At 44.2% G+C, this 16,798-nt stretch overlaps 1 protein-coding gene across 1 annotated transcript in view; it reads left to right on the plus strand.

Moving 5' to 3' along the window:
- The window catches only part of LOC146195699 (cytochrome P450 3A13-like), a 71,738-nt gene that overhangs the window by 35,410 nt on the left and 19,530 nt on the right, over nucleotides 1-16,798 (plus strand). Inside the window, exons 8-12 of the mRNA XM_084596836.1 lie at nucleotides 7,269-7,344; nucleotides 7,635-7,710; nucleotides 12,894-13,002; nucleotides 14,901-14,989; nucleotides 15,690-15,830. Coding sequence (XP_084452962.1) covers nucleotides 7,269-7,344; nucleotides 7,635-7,710; nucleotides 12,894-13,002; nucleotides 14,901-14,989; nucleotides 15,690-15,830 — 491 coding nt within the window. The remainder of the gene's footprint in view (nucleotides 1-7,268; nucleotides 7,345-7,634; nucleotides 7,711-12,893; nucleotides 13,003-14,900; nucleotides 14,990-15,689; nucleotides 15,831-16,798) is intronic.

The raw sequence follows: 16,798 nt of genomic DNA on the forward strand, positions 1-16,798 counted from the left end.
CTTCCCTTCAAAAACTTCGTGAAACGGTCTTCATAATTCTGTGCGTTTATCGTGAGGATGATAGCAGGATTTTGCGAGTCAGATACTGTGCCTTTGGTTTCCTGTACGCGAAATATAAAACGCCGGTGAACTTTAATGCGTTCAATGAAATGCTAGTTGTGTTGGCGCAGTGGTAAGATGCCCGACTACTGTACCGGAGTTCCCGGGTTCGAACCCGACCACGGCGGCTGCGTATCGATGGAGGCGAAACAAAGTGGCGTCCATGTGCTGTGCGATGTCAGCGCACGTTAAAGATCCCCAGGTGGTCGAAATTACTCCGTAGCCCTCCACTACGGCTCCCCTTTCTCTCTTTCCACTTTCACTCCCACCTTCCTCCCTTCCCTTACGGCGCGTTTCAGGTGTCCACAGAGCAAGTGTGACAGATACTGCGCCTTTCCTTTCCTGTGAACCAACCAACCAACCTGGTTGTGTTCGGCAAGGGGCGCGCGTTGCACCGCCAAGACATGTCATGATGTCGCAAGGCGATTCATGCATATACGAAGCTGACTCCACCGGGCTTCCGATCCAGGCGTGCGTCCATGCGGCGCCTTCCATTTGCGGCTTCCTCGAACGCCACACGTGCACAGCAAACAGAAGCACATCCTGATGACTAGGAGGAGTTAGTACAGCAGGCATTGGCGGTGTTTGAAATTAATTTACCAGATAGAAAAGGCGTAAGGTCTGTCAATTCTCCGCGGACACATGTACCACGCTATAACCACGCCGTAAAGGAAGGAAGATGGGAGTGAAAGAATAGAGGAAGATAGAGGAGCCGCAGTGGAAGACTACGATCCACCACGCTATAATGCTTTTTGCCTCATCGCACTTTAGTGGTCCAAAGTGCCGTCTAGAATTTTTTTCGAGCGCGAAACGATGACAACCATTTAATTTTGCCCAGCGCTGGCTATCAAGTCACCGAGGACAAATACATAGACATTAAAAAAATTGTCACTGCAAGGAAATTATATCAAAGGCACGCGGAAGAACACCTATCTCAATTCCCTCTCAGACAAACAGCTTGACGGAAGGTCGCTGATGCATATCATGCAGTTGTCATAAATGTGGAAGACCGTTATTACCTCGCGGTGTTACCTTGAGGACTGGGCCAAGAGGTTCGCTCATTTCTCTCCGTTCTTTATATTCCTTCTTATATTTACGTACGTAGTTTCTGAAGTATAATGGCTGTGTGACGAGGTTTCAAACTTCCTTCTTTTCTGATTTTCCGTAAGTGGATTATTTACACACTTCCCAATTTGGCGAACGTGCGTAGGGCTGGATAAGAAGAGGACCAGGTAAAGCACACTCATTTCGCAGGGAATAAATGGCGATGTCTGACGCACCTGACAAGCATCCATCCTTCCTTTTTACCTCCACATGACTTACTTGTGCATTGCACTTAGGTTCTTTCAATCAGAAACAGAATATCAATGTCATATCTACCAGCGACCTTCTTAAGCCCTCGTGATATTCATTCAGAATGACTATGTGACATGCAAATGAATAAAAGTGGGTAGAGGCCGTACTCTCTATATATCGAGGGCTGCTGAGAAACTTGTTGCACAGCTTAAAAAACGTTTCGGCCAAAAGTAGACACAAAACCAAATTTGCAGTAGCGTACGCACATTTTATGTCACAAGGGCATAAAAAGGTTGCTGGTAGATATAGTACTAAAGTTTTGTTGTCTGGTCACTGGTGGATGTAATACTAATGTACTGTTGTCTGGTCGCTGATAAATATAATATTAATATTTTCTTGTCTGGTCACTGGTAGATATAATACGACGTTTTGTTGTCTGAGACCGGGAGAGTAAGCACGATGTGCAAACAAGTCCTTAAGAGGGATATGGTAAGAGGGAGGCTCGTAATGTGCGTCACGTATCACCCTTTATTCGATTTGAGATAGTGTGTAAATAAGCGGCTTATGGAAAATATAACGCAAGAAAAATTGCACCATACCCCACTCGCCCATACATTGAAGGAATCGAAAATGTAAACATGAGAAAGAGTTTGAAAAACAGAGTTTGAAAAACGGCCCTCTAACCTAGTCCACTTTGCTATGCAATATGCCCAAATGCGCTCCAGACTACAAAAAACACCCACATGCGGTTCCGTTACAGAAGGTAGCATGCGAGGTAACGGAGGCTTCGCTTCTTTATAACCGTGAGGCGACATGCATCGGTAGCCCATTCCGGCCCACATTCGGACCGAGAAATGAGATATCCTTCCTCCACGTGCCGGTCAGGTGACTTACTTGCAGTGAAAATTACTTTCTGGGTCTATTTATTTCTTTAGTTCTTCCATAAAGCTCAGTTACTATACCAGCGCTTGTTTGTGTGTCACCTTCGCACCTCCTTCTGTCGTTCCGTCGTAGTGAGCTTTGAACGAAAAAAACATGTATCTGCTCGTCCAAAGTTCTGCTTTAAGCAATGATCAGCATGTCATTTATGTGGTTTCCTGATTTAGGCCTAGATTGTTTGTTATTCCACTTCACACTCGGAGGCTTTTAACCATGTAAACGTCTCAGCTATATAAGAGATATGGCGTTTAAAATACGTATTATTCAACATGAAATACAGAAATTGTAAAATTAGAGGAACCTGCAAGCTATTCCGAATTTTCATGTGCTACAGTAATTTGAATCTGTTCCATATTTCTCCAATGTTAGCTCAAAATTTAGGATAAACAGCTTTTATTCGCCGAATGTATCTACATACTGCTGAAATGAACCTACTGAGCGGTACCCTGTAAGACCAGAGGATAACATGCTTCGACGTTGCGGTTACTTCTATTACTTCTATCCTCTATCATGGGGGGATGAAGTCTTATTCGAATGCCAAGACCCGTCTCCACAAACCTCTCTCATTCTGATACTACGAAACGCCTTTGCCATGCTTGTCCTCTTTTCCAGCCCTTTGTTTGATGCCTCAGTTCAGTAGTTCAGTCGTGTCCGACTCTTCGTGACCCTATGGACCATGTCACTCCACGCTTTCCGGTCTCTCACTATCTTCCTAACATCACATAACTTCATCTGCAGTGCCTCGAGGATCCCATCAAACCATCGCGTTTGCTGCCTACCTCTTCTCCGGCGACCCTCAACCTTTCCCAACATCAAATCTTTCTCCAGCGACGCCTCTCTTCTCATCAGATGACTAAAGTAGCCGAGCTTTAACTTTAGAAATTGACCCTCCAATGAGCAGTCAGGGTTTATGGTTGACAATATCGACTGATTTGATCTTCTGGCAGTCCAAGGAACTCTCAAGAGTCTTCGCCAGCACCACAATTCAAACGCGTCAACTCTTCGGCGGTCAGCCTTTTTCACAGTCCAACTCTCGCATACACACATCACAATTGGAAAGACCATAGCACGACTTATACGGATCTTGGTTGGCAGACTAATGTCCCTGCACTTTACTAGGCGGTCAAGGCTAACAATTGCTCTCTTTCCCAGAAGCAGGCGTCTCCTAATTTCATGGCTACAGTCTCCTTCCGAGGTAATCTTGGAGCCCAAGAACAGAAAATCTGTCACAGCTTCCACTTCTTGCCAATTGATGCTCCAGGACTTGATAGGGAAAGACGCCATGATTTTGGTCTTTTTAACGTTCAGTTTAAGCCCAAACTTCTCACTCTCTTCTTGTACGCGCATCAGAAGTCTCTTGAGTTCCACTTCACTTTCTGCCATTAAAGTGGTATCATCCGCATGTCTAAGGTTGTTGATACGTTTTCCAGCAGCCTTCACTCCAGCTGAAGACTCGTCCAGACCGGCCTTCCTCATGATGCACTCTGCATATAGGTTAAATAGGCAGGGCGACAGTGTGCAGCCTTGCCTCACTCCTTTCTCAATCGGAAACCAATCAGTAAGACCATGCCCAGTTCTGGCTGTGGCCTCTTGCCCTTCATACAGGTTCCTGATGAGACAGATGAGGTGAATTGGAACTCCCATCTCTTGGAGAGCTTGCCACAATCTGCTGCGATCTACGCAGTCAAACGATTTCGCATAATCAATAAAGCAGAAGTAAATGGGTTTCTGGAACTCTCTTCCTTTTTCCATGATCCAGCGAAGGCTGGCAATTTGGTCTCTAGTTCCTCTGCCCTTGCGAAACCCAGCTTGCACGCCCGGAAGCTCCCGATCCACATATACGGCTGCAGCCTACCTTGGAGGATTTTCAACATCACCTTGCTAGCATGCGAAATAAGCGCGATCGTGCGGTAGTTGGAACAATCTTTGGCACTGCCTTTCTTTGGAATGGGGATGTAAACTGACCTCCTCCAATCCTGTGGCCACTGCAGGTTTGTCCAATCTGCTGACATAATGTGTGCAGAATGTTAACAGCGTCATGGTTGAGGTTTTGAAGCAACTCAGCTGGAATGCCATGAATTCCGCTAGCTTTGTTCTTAGCAAGACTGGCTAAGGCCCATTCAGCTTCACTCTTCAGGATGCCCGGCTCGAGATCAGTAATCACAACCATCTTATGTTGGGGTTGCACATTCGGGTCCTTCTTGTACAGTTCTTCTGTGTATTCCTGCCACCTCTTCTTTATCTCTGAGGCTTCAGTGAGGTCCTTGCCTCGTTTGTCCTTTATCACGCCCAGCTTAGCACAGAAGGTTCCTTTGATATCTTTGATTGTCTTATACAGAGCTCTTGTGTTCCTTAATTGGCTGTAGTCCTCAACTGCTTGGCACTGTATGTTCAGGAAGGCATTCTTAACTCTCCTTGCTATTTTCTGAAAATCCGCATTGAGAATCTTGTATCTTTCTCTTTCCCCCATAACTTTTGCCATCCTTCTTTCCTCAGCTATTTGCAAAGCCTCTTCAGATAACCAGTTTGCTTTCTTGCATTTCTTTTGCTTTGGAACTACCTTAGTAGCAACTTATTGTATTATATAACGAACATCAGTCCACATCTCTCCGGGCTCTTTGTCTTCTAGATCTAATCGATTTCTCACTTCCACATCATATTCTAATGGAATTTGATCCAGATCATACCTGAAAGGCCTTCTAGTTTTCTGCGTTTTCCTCAATCGAAGCTTAATTTTGGCAACAAGAAGCTGATGATCGATGCCACAATCGGCCCCAGGCCTTGTTTTTACTGCTTGTATAGCGCTTCTTCATCTCTGCCGGCAAAGAATATAATCCATCTGATTCCTGTACAGACCGTCCGGTGAAGTCCATGTGTACAGGCGCCTCTTGTGCTGCTGAAAATGAGTATTCGCTATGGTCAGGTTGTTTTGTTGAGAAAACTCTACTAGCCTCTGCCCAGCTTCATTTGGCTTGCCAAGACCGAACTTGCCTATAATTCCGGATATTTCTTCACTCCCAACCTTAGCATTCCATTCTCCTATGAGAAAAACGACGTCTGATGATTGGGTGCGGTTTAAAAGGCATTGTAGGTCCGCATTATATCTCTCAACATCAGCTTCTTCAGCAGTAGTGGTCGGTGCATAGACTTGGATAACTGTTATGTTGAAAGGGTGACCTTGGATCCGAAGTGAAATCATTCGGTCTTTTTTGGGGTTGTACCCCTAGCACTGCTTTGCCTATTCTTCTGTTTACTATGAGAGCGACCCCATTCCCTCTCTTGGATTCGTGCCCACAATAAAAGACATAATGGTACCGGAGTTAAATTCTCCCATTCCGGTCCACTTGAGCTCGCTGATACCCAAGATATCAATGTTCAATCTGTCCATTTCTCGATTGACGACATCCAGTTTACCTTGCGTCATAGATGTTACGTTCCACGTTGCTATATGATATATCTCCGTGCAACATTCGACTTTTCGATCGCTTCCCGACACATCCACAACTGAGCGTCCTTTTGGCTTTAGCCCAGCCGCTTCATTCATCCTGGAGCTACTAGGAATCACCCTTCGTTCATCCCCAGTAACACGTGGGACGCCTTCCAACCTGGGGGGCTCATCTTCCGGCGCCATATCATTAATGATATTTTGACTGGCCATAGGGTTTTCTTGGCAGGGAATACTGGAGTGGGTTGCCATTACCTTCTCCAGTGAATCACATTTTGTCAGAACTCTCTGCCGTGACCTGTCTATATTGGGTGGCCCTACACAGCAGAGCTCATGACTTCATCGAATTTCGCAAGCCCCTCCGCCACGACAAGGCAGTGATCCAGTGAAGGGGTATTTGATGCCTAGGTCCATCCTACTAAACATGGCTTCTTATTGTGTACGTAACGCGTCCGCTTGCGACGTGTTGAGGCTCCATTGTTTATTGAACGTGGAGGTTTCGGAGTGTGATGGCGTGCTCGAAGTTCAGTTTAAAGGGTTCTTGAAATCATATTCTCAAAAACGTCGGCCTGCGTTTCGATTTGTCGAAGAAGAAGGAAAAGGTAAACGTAAATGCCATCAACACTGAAATATGTAAAATTGATATGGTTCAAAGGCTAGCATCACAGTTCGCGTCCCTTCATACTAACACCAGGTATGCGGTTCCACTGTTTCCGTGGTTGCGCTAGGACTCCTGTCAACGCCTTTCAGTAGAGCTGAATTCGAAGCGGATATTGAGCACTGTGAACAAGATGCGAATGGCGTTTGGCGCGTCTGCTTTTGGACAATGTCCTATAAAATGTACTTATGATTTTTTTAGCTATCCTGTCTCAAAAGTAATCACATCCCAATACCTCTAGTAACCTTTTTTTCATGTAGAGTTGCGAAAATTGCAGCCCTCGTGGTATTCATTTACAGAACACCAATTCTTAGAGAATCCATTTCTTTATTGTTTGTTTCCGTGCTTCAAAACGAAACAGAGGTACGTTTTTCCATTGCGCACATGGAAGCCTGCAGAACGAAGCAGAAAATGTATCCAAACATAATACGTTTTCTTGTCATTTGACCTTTCCCAGGCTGCAGGCCTCTAATCCATTGCCTTTACAGGGAAGTATAAGTAATGTCATCATAACGGGGTCGACCTTATTAAGACTATCTCTTTTTCGGCCCCTGATTTTCTTTTTACTTTTACGAAGGAAATACGGCATTCAGTATCTTCCCGAGCGTAAAGAAATAAAAATGAACTATTTCTGAGTTCCAGATAACGTTTCGCTTGATATCGAAGGTCTGGTCATTCTTCTATATGCAGCAGTTTTGCTAGTTACGCTCCGATTGAATTTAGGTACAGAGTTTAAGAGTAAGTTTATTTATAAGAGGACCTTTTCGTCAGGTTTAGCTACGCCCCTCACATTGCTGCCTAATATTTTTTTTTTTTTTTTTTTTTGCACAGCGTCAGAGAGTGGACGTCTTGCAGCTGTTGTTAAACAAAGAGAACACAGGTCTGCTTTCGACACGTGAAGGACACGGTAAGTAGGCGACTCATGCTTTGGCGTCTACTTCGGTGTACTTGAGCAGATACTTGCCTTCCGAGGCGCTGTGAGTCGTTGAGGCTGTAAGCTGCTTTTTTTCACTGTCAGTACTATCACCTCCTAGCATGCCCATGAGAGCTAATTTCCTACCAATGCTCGTAACGACTAAGGAAAACCGGCAGTATAGGACCACCAAATATCGCATTCGCTTGGTTTGAACCAACTCTCGCAATGGTCATTTTCGTACAGGAAGCTTGGCGTTAATACATTCCTCCTACCGATTCTAGGGTTCGATGGCAAGACGAAATTGACGCTAGATACCGACGAAGTGACGGCGAACGCGGCGTTCTACCTGATTGCTGGGTGAGTGTAGATGAGCGCTTTGCATGAGCCAACTGAAATTGCAGCAACATTTTTTGGCACTTTTGGTCACTTTATACATTTAGTCGTTGTGCCCGTGACTCACATTCATTTCTTGTAGTCCTACTACTGAGAAATAAACAGCCATTCCACGCAGGTTTTAAAGGTACTACGAAGAAAGGGCGGGTAAGTAACGGTCACTTGTGAAAAATACATTAGCAAGTCATAACCCTTTCCTCGTGCATCAAAACATTTTTGGAATTAGGGTAAAAAGCCCACAAAATTGAAAGAAAACAAATGTTTATTACTTGTGAAAAATAGATTAGCAAGTCATGACCCTTTGATCGTGCATCAAATCATCTTTAGAGTTCAATTGAAACGCTCACAAAATTGAAAGAAAAATAAATGTTTATTAGGTTCTCAATGACGATCTACTACAACAATTTGATATTGTAATTTATTCAGACTAGTGCAGCTTCTGCTAATATTACACACTAGCCATATTCTGTGCCCGAAGGTTATGAGCGATTTGCAAGAAATTAAGCCAAAAAATATTCAACTCAACTCACTGCTACAAAATAACAAAACGCGGCTCTCTATTACACTTACGTGCTTATGTTCCAGCTGCACACTACCGTATCTTTCGGTCTATAGGACTCCAGAGTATTGAAAATATTTCTGCTGGTGCATCCTATAGAACGATGCGTCTTATATGCGCTTAGTTTGTACTGTTCTGCCAAATGCTTCAAGGTGAAATTTATCGAATAACAGCGATGGTAGCGACATCCGTGACTTCCGCGACTACGAAAGCAAAGAGCTTTAACATGGGAACCATTTGGTCTAGTTGTTGCGAATCTAACATATTAAACCAGCTTTGTCTCGTGTACATCTTGTCTATCTGTGTCTTTCGCTGGTTCAATATATTAGGTACGAAAGCAGATGGCCATATAGCACGCCTCAAGCATTAGGAATATTAACTGCCGCGCCCGAGCACTGTGGCGATCAGAGAAAAGATTACAAGTGTGACCCAAATGTCTATGCTGCGCTGTAGCTAGAAATCGCCGGAATTTTTATGACACGCTGGACCATGAGGATCTTGAAAATTGTCAGTAAAAATAGCTGTTACATTAGTGCTCTGCCGTTGCGAAAGTATTTTTAGTGGTGGGCGTGAGTGTGGCCTGATTTCAAGTTTTCGAGCTGCGTAAGGATGTTCTTAAGGGACGTATCATCTTGCGATGAATGCGCAAGCACCTTAACGGCATGTCCCGTGGTCCTAACCAAATGAATTCAGATGCATCTTATGTAATGGTGTATTGTATTGTTACGTGGTGGCATGAGGAGCGATGGAGCACGGTGACACAACCGAAACAGAACGACGTGATGACATGAAGATGAAATATATGCTTTAATGGCCAGCGGGCCTGGCGCGAGCGCTCCGCCCGGCGCCACTGCCCGCTTCGTCATCTTAATCTTCGTAGCACTACCCGGGGCCACCGAGCGATCGTCCCGATAGATAGCTAGAAATCGATTGCATGTATTAGGATGAACACAGACACAGGATTAGGACATGAAACGCAGGACACCACAATGAATGCAAAGATGGGATGAATGCTTGCCCCGGAGCATCAGGTCCAATCTTCACCGTTTGCCGAAGGCCAAGGCTCATGGACACGTCGAACGGCTTGGGCGGGGTGCTGTCTTCGCTCGAGTGATCGTGAGGTCGGTTCGTCGTAGGTTCGGTCGGGTCGGCTTTGGGCTCTTCCTGGTCGTCATGTGTTGTGGTCAAGGCTGGGGAGAGCGGCTGGTCGGGTCTGAGCACAAAGGGATGGGGTAAAGCTGGGCGGCGATCTCGACGGATGGACTCGGCGTACGGTTGGCTTCGACGGGGCAAGGCGAGGATAGGGATGAACCGCACCTCCAACTGAATGTTACATGGTGGCATGACAAGCGATGGAACACGGTGACACAACAGAAACAGAACGACGTGATGACATGACGATGCAATATATGCTTTAATGGCCAGCGGGCCTGGCGCGAGCGCTCCGCCCCGCGCCACTGCCCTCTTCGTCATCTTCGTAGCAGTATATACATAGATTTCGCTGCAAGCGTCTAACATTAGGGGTGCATGTTATACAAAAGCGCGTCCTATACACGAAAACTACTGCGCGTAAGTTGTAGCAAAGATAACTACATTTGAATATGCTCTGAATAAATTCCTCCATCCAGTGAAAGGTTGTAGCTAGGAGATAAAATTACGCAGTATGAATTCTATAGCATTAATGAGAGGGTAGCCGGCATCGTTTTTAAGTTAAGTAAGCGGTATAAGCGGAAGGTTGTACACGCATACCCATCTACATGTAGTCATGATGACCAGCCACCAGAAAGCTTCTGGGAAGATGTAGAATCGGCAATGGGGAAGTAAAAACACTTTATACTGTATTGATGGGAGACTTCAATGCTAAGGTAGGTAGAAAGCAAGCTGGAGACCAAGCAGTGGGCAACTGTGGCATTTGAATAATAAAAAGCAGGAGGGAGTTCCTAGTTGGTTTTTCTGAACGCGATGACTTACGAATCATGAATACTTTCTTCAGCTAACGGAAGAACTGGAGGTGGTCATGTAACAGCCGTAACGGGGAGACTAAAATTGAAACTGATTTCATACTGTACTCTAACCCCAGCATTATGCAGGATGTATAGGTAATCGGAAAGGAGCGATTAAGTGGCCAAAGGATGGTAAATTCTTGAATTAATATGAATTTTAAGATTAAGCGGAACAGATTAGTGATGAAGTCCATCAACGAGTCAGTGGTAAAGGGAAAAGTAGACGAATTCAGGCTCTCGCTACCTACCTTAGCCTAGAGGGAATAAATATTAACATCAGAAATATCTTTACTGAGTGCACCGTAAAAGTAGGCGGTAGAATTGTTAGAGCGGATACCAGTACACTGTCTAAGGAGACGAAATATTTTATTAAGAAACGCCAAAGTATGAAAGCCTCCAGCCCAACAGACCGGATAGAACTGTCAGAGATACCAAAGCTAATCAATAGGCGCAAGGTGAACGATATAAGGAAGTATAACCTGGGGAAAGTTGAGCATGCTCTTAAGAACGGTCATAGCCTGAAAGAGGTAAATAGGAAATTAGGCGTAGGCAAAAATTAGATGTATAGACGGTGGGACAACGCGGGTTATATCAATACTAACATTAATAAGATAGTCAAGGTAGCCGAAACGTTTTATAGGAATCTCTACAGTAGCCATAGTAATCAGGACAAGATTGAAATTGGCTATAATGAAGAGCAATCCGACGTTCCGACCGTAACGATGGACGAAGTTTAGAAAGCCTTAGAAGCTATGAAAGGGAGGAAAGCAGCTTGGGAGAATCAGGTAACTACAGATTTGTTGAAGGACGGAGGAGATATCGTGCTAGAAAAACTGGCCATCCTGTATACGCAATGCCTGATGTCATCGAAAGTAACAGAATCATGAAAGAACGTTAAAATAACTTTAATTTGTAAGAAAGGCGACGCTAAAGGCTTAAAAAAGTACAGACCAACCAACTTACTATCAGGTTAGTACAAGATATTTACCAAGGTAATCGCCAATGGAATCAGGACTACCTTACATTTTAATCAACTAAACGATCAAGCAGGATTTCAGAGCGCGCACTCTACCATCGATCATATACACACTATAAACCAGGTGACATAAATTTGCTCAGAATATAACCAGCCCCTCCATAGCATTCATTGACTACGGGAAATCATTTGACTCGGTCAAAACCTGAGCGGTCATTCATGCATTGCGAGATCAGGGTGTAGGTGAGCCATATGGAAAGTGCTGGAAGATATCTATAGCGGCTGCACAGCAACCATAGTTCTGCATAAAGAAAGTGATAAATTCTAATTAAGAAAGGCGTTAGGTAAGGAGACACGGCCTTCCCAGTGATGTTTCCAGCTTGCTTAGAGAGTTTATTCAAAGACATGGAATGGGAGAAGTTGGGCATCAGGGTCGATTGAAAATATCTCAGCAGTCCACTATTCGCTGACGGCATTGCCTGTTTGTGTAACTCAGGGGACCAACTGCAACTAATGATAAATTACCTAGACAGGAGAAGCAGAAAGGTGGGCCTGGAGATTAATATGCAGAAAACTAAGCTAATGCTGAACAGCCTGGGAAAGGAGCAGCACTTTAAGATAGGCAGCAATGCGTTGAAAGTGTCTGAAAGCGTTCAAAGCATTGAAATATGTCTGCTTAGGACAGGTAGTGACCACAGATCCGGACCACGAAAAGGAAATAACAAGGAGAGTATTATTGGGATGGAGCGCGTTTGGAAGGTACTCAAACATTGTGACAAGCAGCTTACCAGTATCGCTCAAAAGAAAAGTTCATACCAGTTGCATCCTACCGGTAGTGGCCTATGTCGCTGAAACATGGACGTTAATGAAAATGGTTTTACTTAAGCTGAGGACAACACAGAGTACCATTGAACGGAAAATGGTGTGTTTAATATTAAGAGATAGGAAACGTGCAGAGTGGGTGCGAACAATAACTCATGTTACTGACATCCTAGTCGAAATTAAGAACAAGAAAATGGCCATGGTCTGGAAATGTAGCTTGAATACAGGCTACATTTCCAAGGAAAGTTGTGCGTAGCAGGCAACGACATAAAATTAGGTGGGTGGACGAGGTAAACAAATTCTCAGAGGTCAAGTGGATGCAGCTATCGCAGAACCGGGTTAAGTGGAGTGAAATGGGAGAGGCCTTCGCTCTCTAATGGGTATGGTCCGGCTGAGGATGACTATGAACGAGGTCTAAGTTTTGTTTTGACCAGAATGGCGCGATACTTGAATTTTCATTTGTGTTAAGATCAAGTATATCCTAATGAATATTGTTATGGGGTGTCAGGAGCACCTCCGGAACACCAGGGCACACAAACACAACAGCGTCAGCTTCAGTGTCGTCGTCATTCGACCCAGCGTCCAAAACATCAAAGTCGTCTTCTGGCATGTCGACTGTGCACCATAACACTATGTGCCAGAAACGTGTATTTGAACATAAACACTTGGTTGACGAGATGAAGGATTTTGGTCACTTTAAGACCGACAGCTCAGCAATTAACACCGTTAAGAAAGGCATTGGGGCCCAAGAGGTGTTTAGGCATTACTGCCGTTTTCGTTTACGCAGCATGGAAGCTAGCCCCAACGCGATGGGTCTTGCTCTATACCAGATCGCGCTCCACCCGGAGATTCAAGACAAACTGCAAGCAGAGGTCTCGAGTGTTCTGAAGAGAGATGTGAGTAAACAAATATTCTGAACTTTAACTGTAGAAGAGGTATCGAACATTGCATCACAAATCACAGCTATACTCAATGAAGCAGACTTGCATTTGTGTCTGAATGTTGACAAGCTCGGCAGCTCAACCACAGGCTGAAGGTTCTATATCGACAGAAGTGACTGCGTATCTAAGGAGGCGAAACGCAAAACTTCAATCTTGTGTGCGATGTTACTGCATGTTAAATTATCTGACAATATCGGAGTATACCCGCAAGCCACAACGACGGCGTCCTTTATAAAACAAGCGTTGTATTACGACGTTCAGCGTCTGCCACCATGCCACATGTATGCTAGTGCGCATGCGTTCTCGAAATGTACACGATTAAGTGAGTTTTCTTATGCACTGTAATGACGTTAGACCTTACACCCCAATGCAGCCAAAACTTGTCTCCTAGAATCACTAAGGCTTCCATTAGCGCGTACAGCCTGCGACTTATAAGAGTGTTGTCCTTTAGCGAATTAAGGTTCCAATATTCATGCATGCATGCATTCATGCCAGCTTTCGATCAGTCGGAAGCCAACGCACTCAACAAATAAAATAAATAGTTCAGTAAATTTTGCACTTTACTTTACGATGTAAAACTTTAGGGTTTAGATCTCACTACTGTCGCCGAGAACGAAGCATGAGCTTAATGTTAAAGTTGAGCAGCGTAAACGTAACACGTAAATGAGCAAGCAATCCATATTGGCTCTGAAGAAAAATTTGTCTTGGTCACTGCTTCCAGCGGACCTCTGAAACAAAGGCTGTACCTAAATTTTCTCGTGGAAATTTAGAACTGATTGCACATTGAGAGGCTGCTACTTGTAAAAGTATAAAGAAAAAAGAACGGTGCCCACTTGATCAAACGCGACTGGTATACCAGATGTTCGGGATGCATGAGCTCACCTCGTCTTACAGAGCCTTTACGCCGCTCACAACCGTGCAGTCATCGCAAGTAGCGTCTCACTCTAGCCTGAAGCTAATACCAGTAATGCATTACTCTAGTCAGAGGCACACTGCTGATATAACTTAGGTGATCGGAAGGTAGCCCATCGAGGTACAGTTGCAAGATTTAACTCGGTTGTTGCCTGGCGTTCAAGTTCTCGCACCGTGTTTTGTGCATGGAGACAACGTTGGACTGTTTTGTCTAGGTTCACAACATATCACTATATCGTAACAGTAGTCTGGTAGTCACTCAAGCACTTAATGATCTCATACATTAAACTCTTTATTGTTATGAATTGAGTCAACTAAGAACTGTAGAACTCGAAGCCAACGAGAGAAGCAAACTCGCTCGGCCATTGTCGAACTGCAAAATGCCAGCCGCCCTCTAAACGCACAATTTAAGGCAGGCATGGCATACCGAAAGCATTGAAAACATTCGCTACTCTATGGACGCATTTTCTTGAGCTGACCTTATTTTCACGTTTTTATATGAGCGTTACACCCCCCCCCCCCCCCCCTACCGTAAGGTATAACTACACTTTCTTACTGCTGATCATTAGCGAGCTCCTGTGCGCAAAACAGGAGCAAAACAATGAACAATAAACCATTATGTCTACCTTAGCAGGTTCTGAAATAAAGTGTTAGTTTTGATCGAAGACCGCTTCCCAAATGTGTTGTTCATATGACAAGGCGTCAGAACCTGTTTTGCGAGAATTTAGTTCATATCGCGCTTGCATGCACTAAGCAGGAACTTCACACTCAGTGTTGTTAGTTGCACTAAGTTCAGTGCAGCGAAAATATTAGAAACGCGTAATTGAGATTTGTAACACTTCATTGCAAGTTGTACGCAATGTTACAAAAAACGGAAGTGAGTATTTTAGCTACAAATTTATTTTTCTCCGATTATGCATGTTTGTTGTCTTATTTTGCAGGGGACGTTTACTCAAACGAACATAACAGAGATGACCTACCTCGAAATGATCCTTAACGAAAGCATGAGATTTTACACAGGAGTAACTGGGTGAGTTTTCGAAAAATTGTTGCTTATATTTCGCAGACATGCCTCTAATATAAGGGAAGCATCAGGTTTCGACTCGACAACCAGTTTTGTGCTCCTAGACCTGCCGAATCGCTTGGAACCACCCTGAACCTTCTGCGCCAAACGCATGGCTCAAATTTTATACCAATCGTTGTAATAAGGCGTCCAACCTTCGTGCCCGCCAGACTGGGCTATATGCAGCAAAACGAAAGTAAAGATATGAATTATGGCGTTAGCGTATCACCGCTATGCGTCCGTTCTTTCTCTACAACTATCAATTAGTCACGCGGTTTGGTGATCAGTTCACGCCGTTGCAATGTGCCCGACGTTTGTTTACTATTCGCGGAATCACTCGACTTCGAAAAGTGCTTGCACTAGAGCTAACGCTCCGCATTCTGAAAAACACGTCTTACACAGCAGCATACAGCAGCGCTGTTTGTGTGGAACAAAAGGTTGCAGGACGCCAGAAATGAAATTTGTGTGTACAAGTGTAATATTCTTTGGCTATCGCTAGACTTCACAAACTAACGGTACAGCATTCGAGTCCAAATTGCACCTTGAGAAGTCTGGTCTCCACACTCCGGTTAATAAAGCACTAAGGTCAGGAAACTTTTTGTCTAGTAGAGTTAAATCCCGAACATGCTGTTTCTTTACTAGTGTTCTCCCTTGAACCGCCATGCAGCTTTGTGAGCCGGCAAGCTGAAAATGACTGCGAAATCAACGGCCTTAAGATTCCTCGAGGCGTGAGTGTAATGGCTGCCGTTTCTTGCATCCACAAAGACCCTCATCTGTGGCCTGAACCAGAAAAATTTATCCCAGAAAGGTAAGAGAATGTTTTGACAGCTTTTACATTTCTAAGCTTTTATATTCTTTTACATTCCTCTACCTGTAATTGAAAATCTCGAGTATTATTCCTAATATGTATTTCTTTTGAGGGTTCCAATTTGTTTATTTTTGATCAGAAATATTAGGAAGAGCATTCCTAGAAAGCAAGCATGAAGTCGCAGTAGCAGTGAATGGAATTGTGTTGAATAATATTTTTCGATCGATAAAAATAATCTGGGAATGATTACTGAAAGAAAAGCAAGATTTGACGAGGGGAAAACCTTGGATGGAAGAAAAAAAGAGAATGGTTCTCATGGGCCGGAATAAAACATAATGAGCATTGGAGGTGAGTAGATGGGTCCTTCGGTCCAAGACCGAGTGACATATTACTTCAAATCAAAACAGGGAGGTGTGGTGGTAACATGATCATGTAGACTATACGGAATGAGATTAACCACCAAGGTATTTACTGTGTCATTCCTAAACAGGATTCCCGCGGTCGGTTGGATTGTAAAGTAGGAAAAGATTGGGTTTCCCACTATCTTCGTCATGCGGCCATATGCAGCGTAAGTGGATAATCAAGAGACAAAATTATTGATAGACCGCACTTGGAAATAAGTGCTGCAAATATCGAGTCTCTCTGAAGAAAACGCTTAGACGTTTGCTATGTGCGCAGATATGGGATCACAGTAAGGCACACAAGCAACGCGAAATTCTCACTGCTGAATGCCGCTCTATGCAGTTTTACATGACTATCTAGTGCCAGAAAGTTGCTTCCTAATCCTTACTACACCTAGATTATTCCGCAGCAAGGATGCATGCCGGCTGCCCATGTTCTGATGCTATAAGCAAAGTACAGTTGTTGAGGCAACGAATTTTTATTCAAGTGTGCTCGCTGTGCTGTCGCGCAGAACCGCGAGTAATGGCATGTAGTAACCAAAGTAAGCCATATAGTTCACGCCGCTT

The sequence above is a fragment of the Amblyomma maculatum genome, chromosome 3 (assembly GCF_055883805.1).
Source record: "Amblyomma maculatum isolate TAMU_Amacu chromosome 3, ASM5588380v1, whole genome shotgun sequence".
NCBI lineage: Eukaryota > Metazoa > Arthropoda > Arachnida > Ixodida > Ixodidae > Amblyomma > Amblyomma maculatum.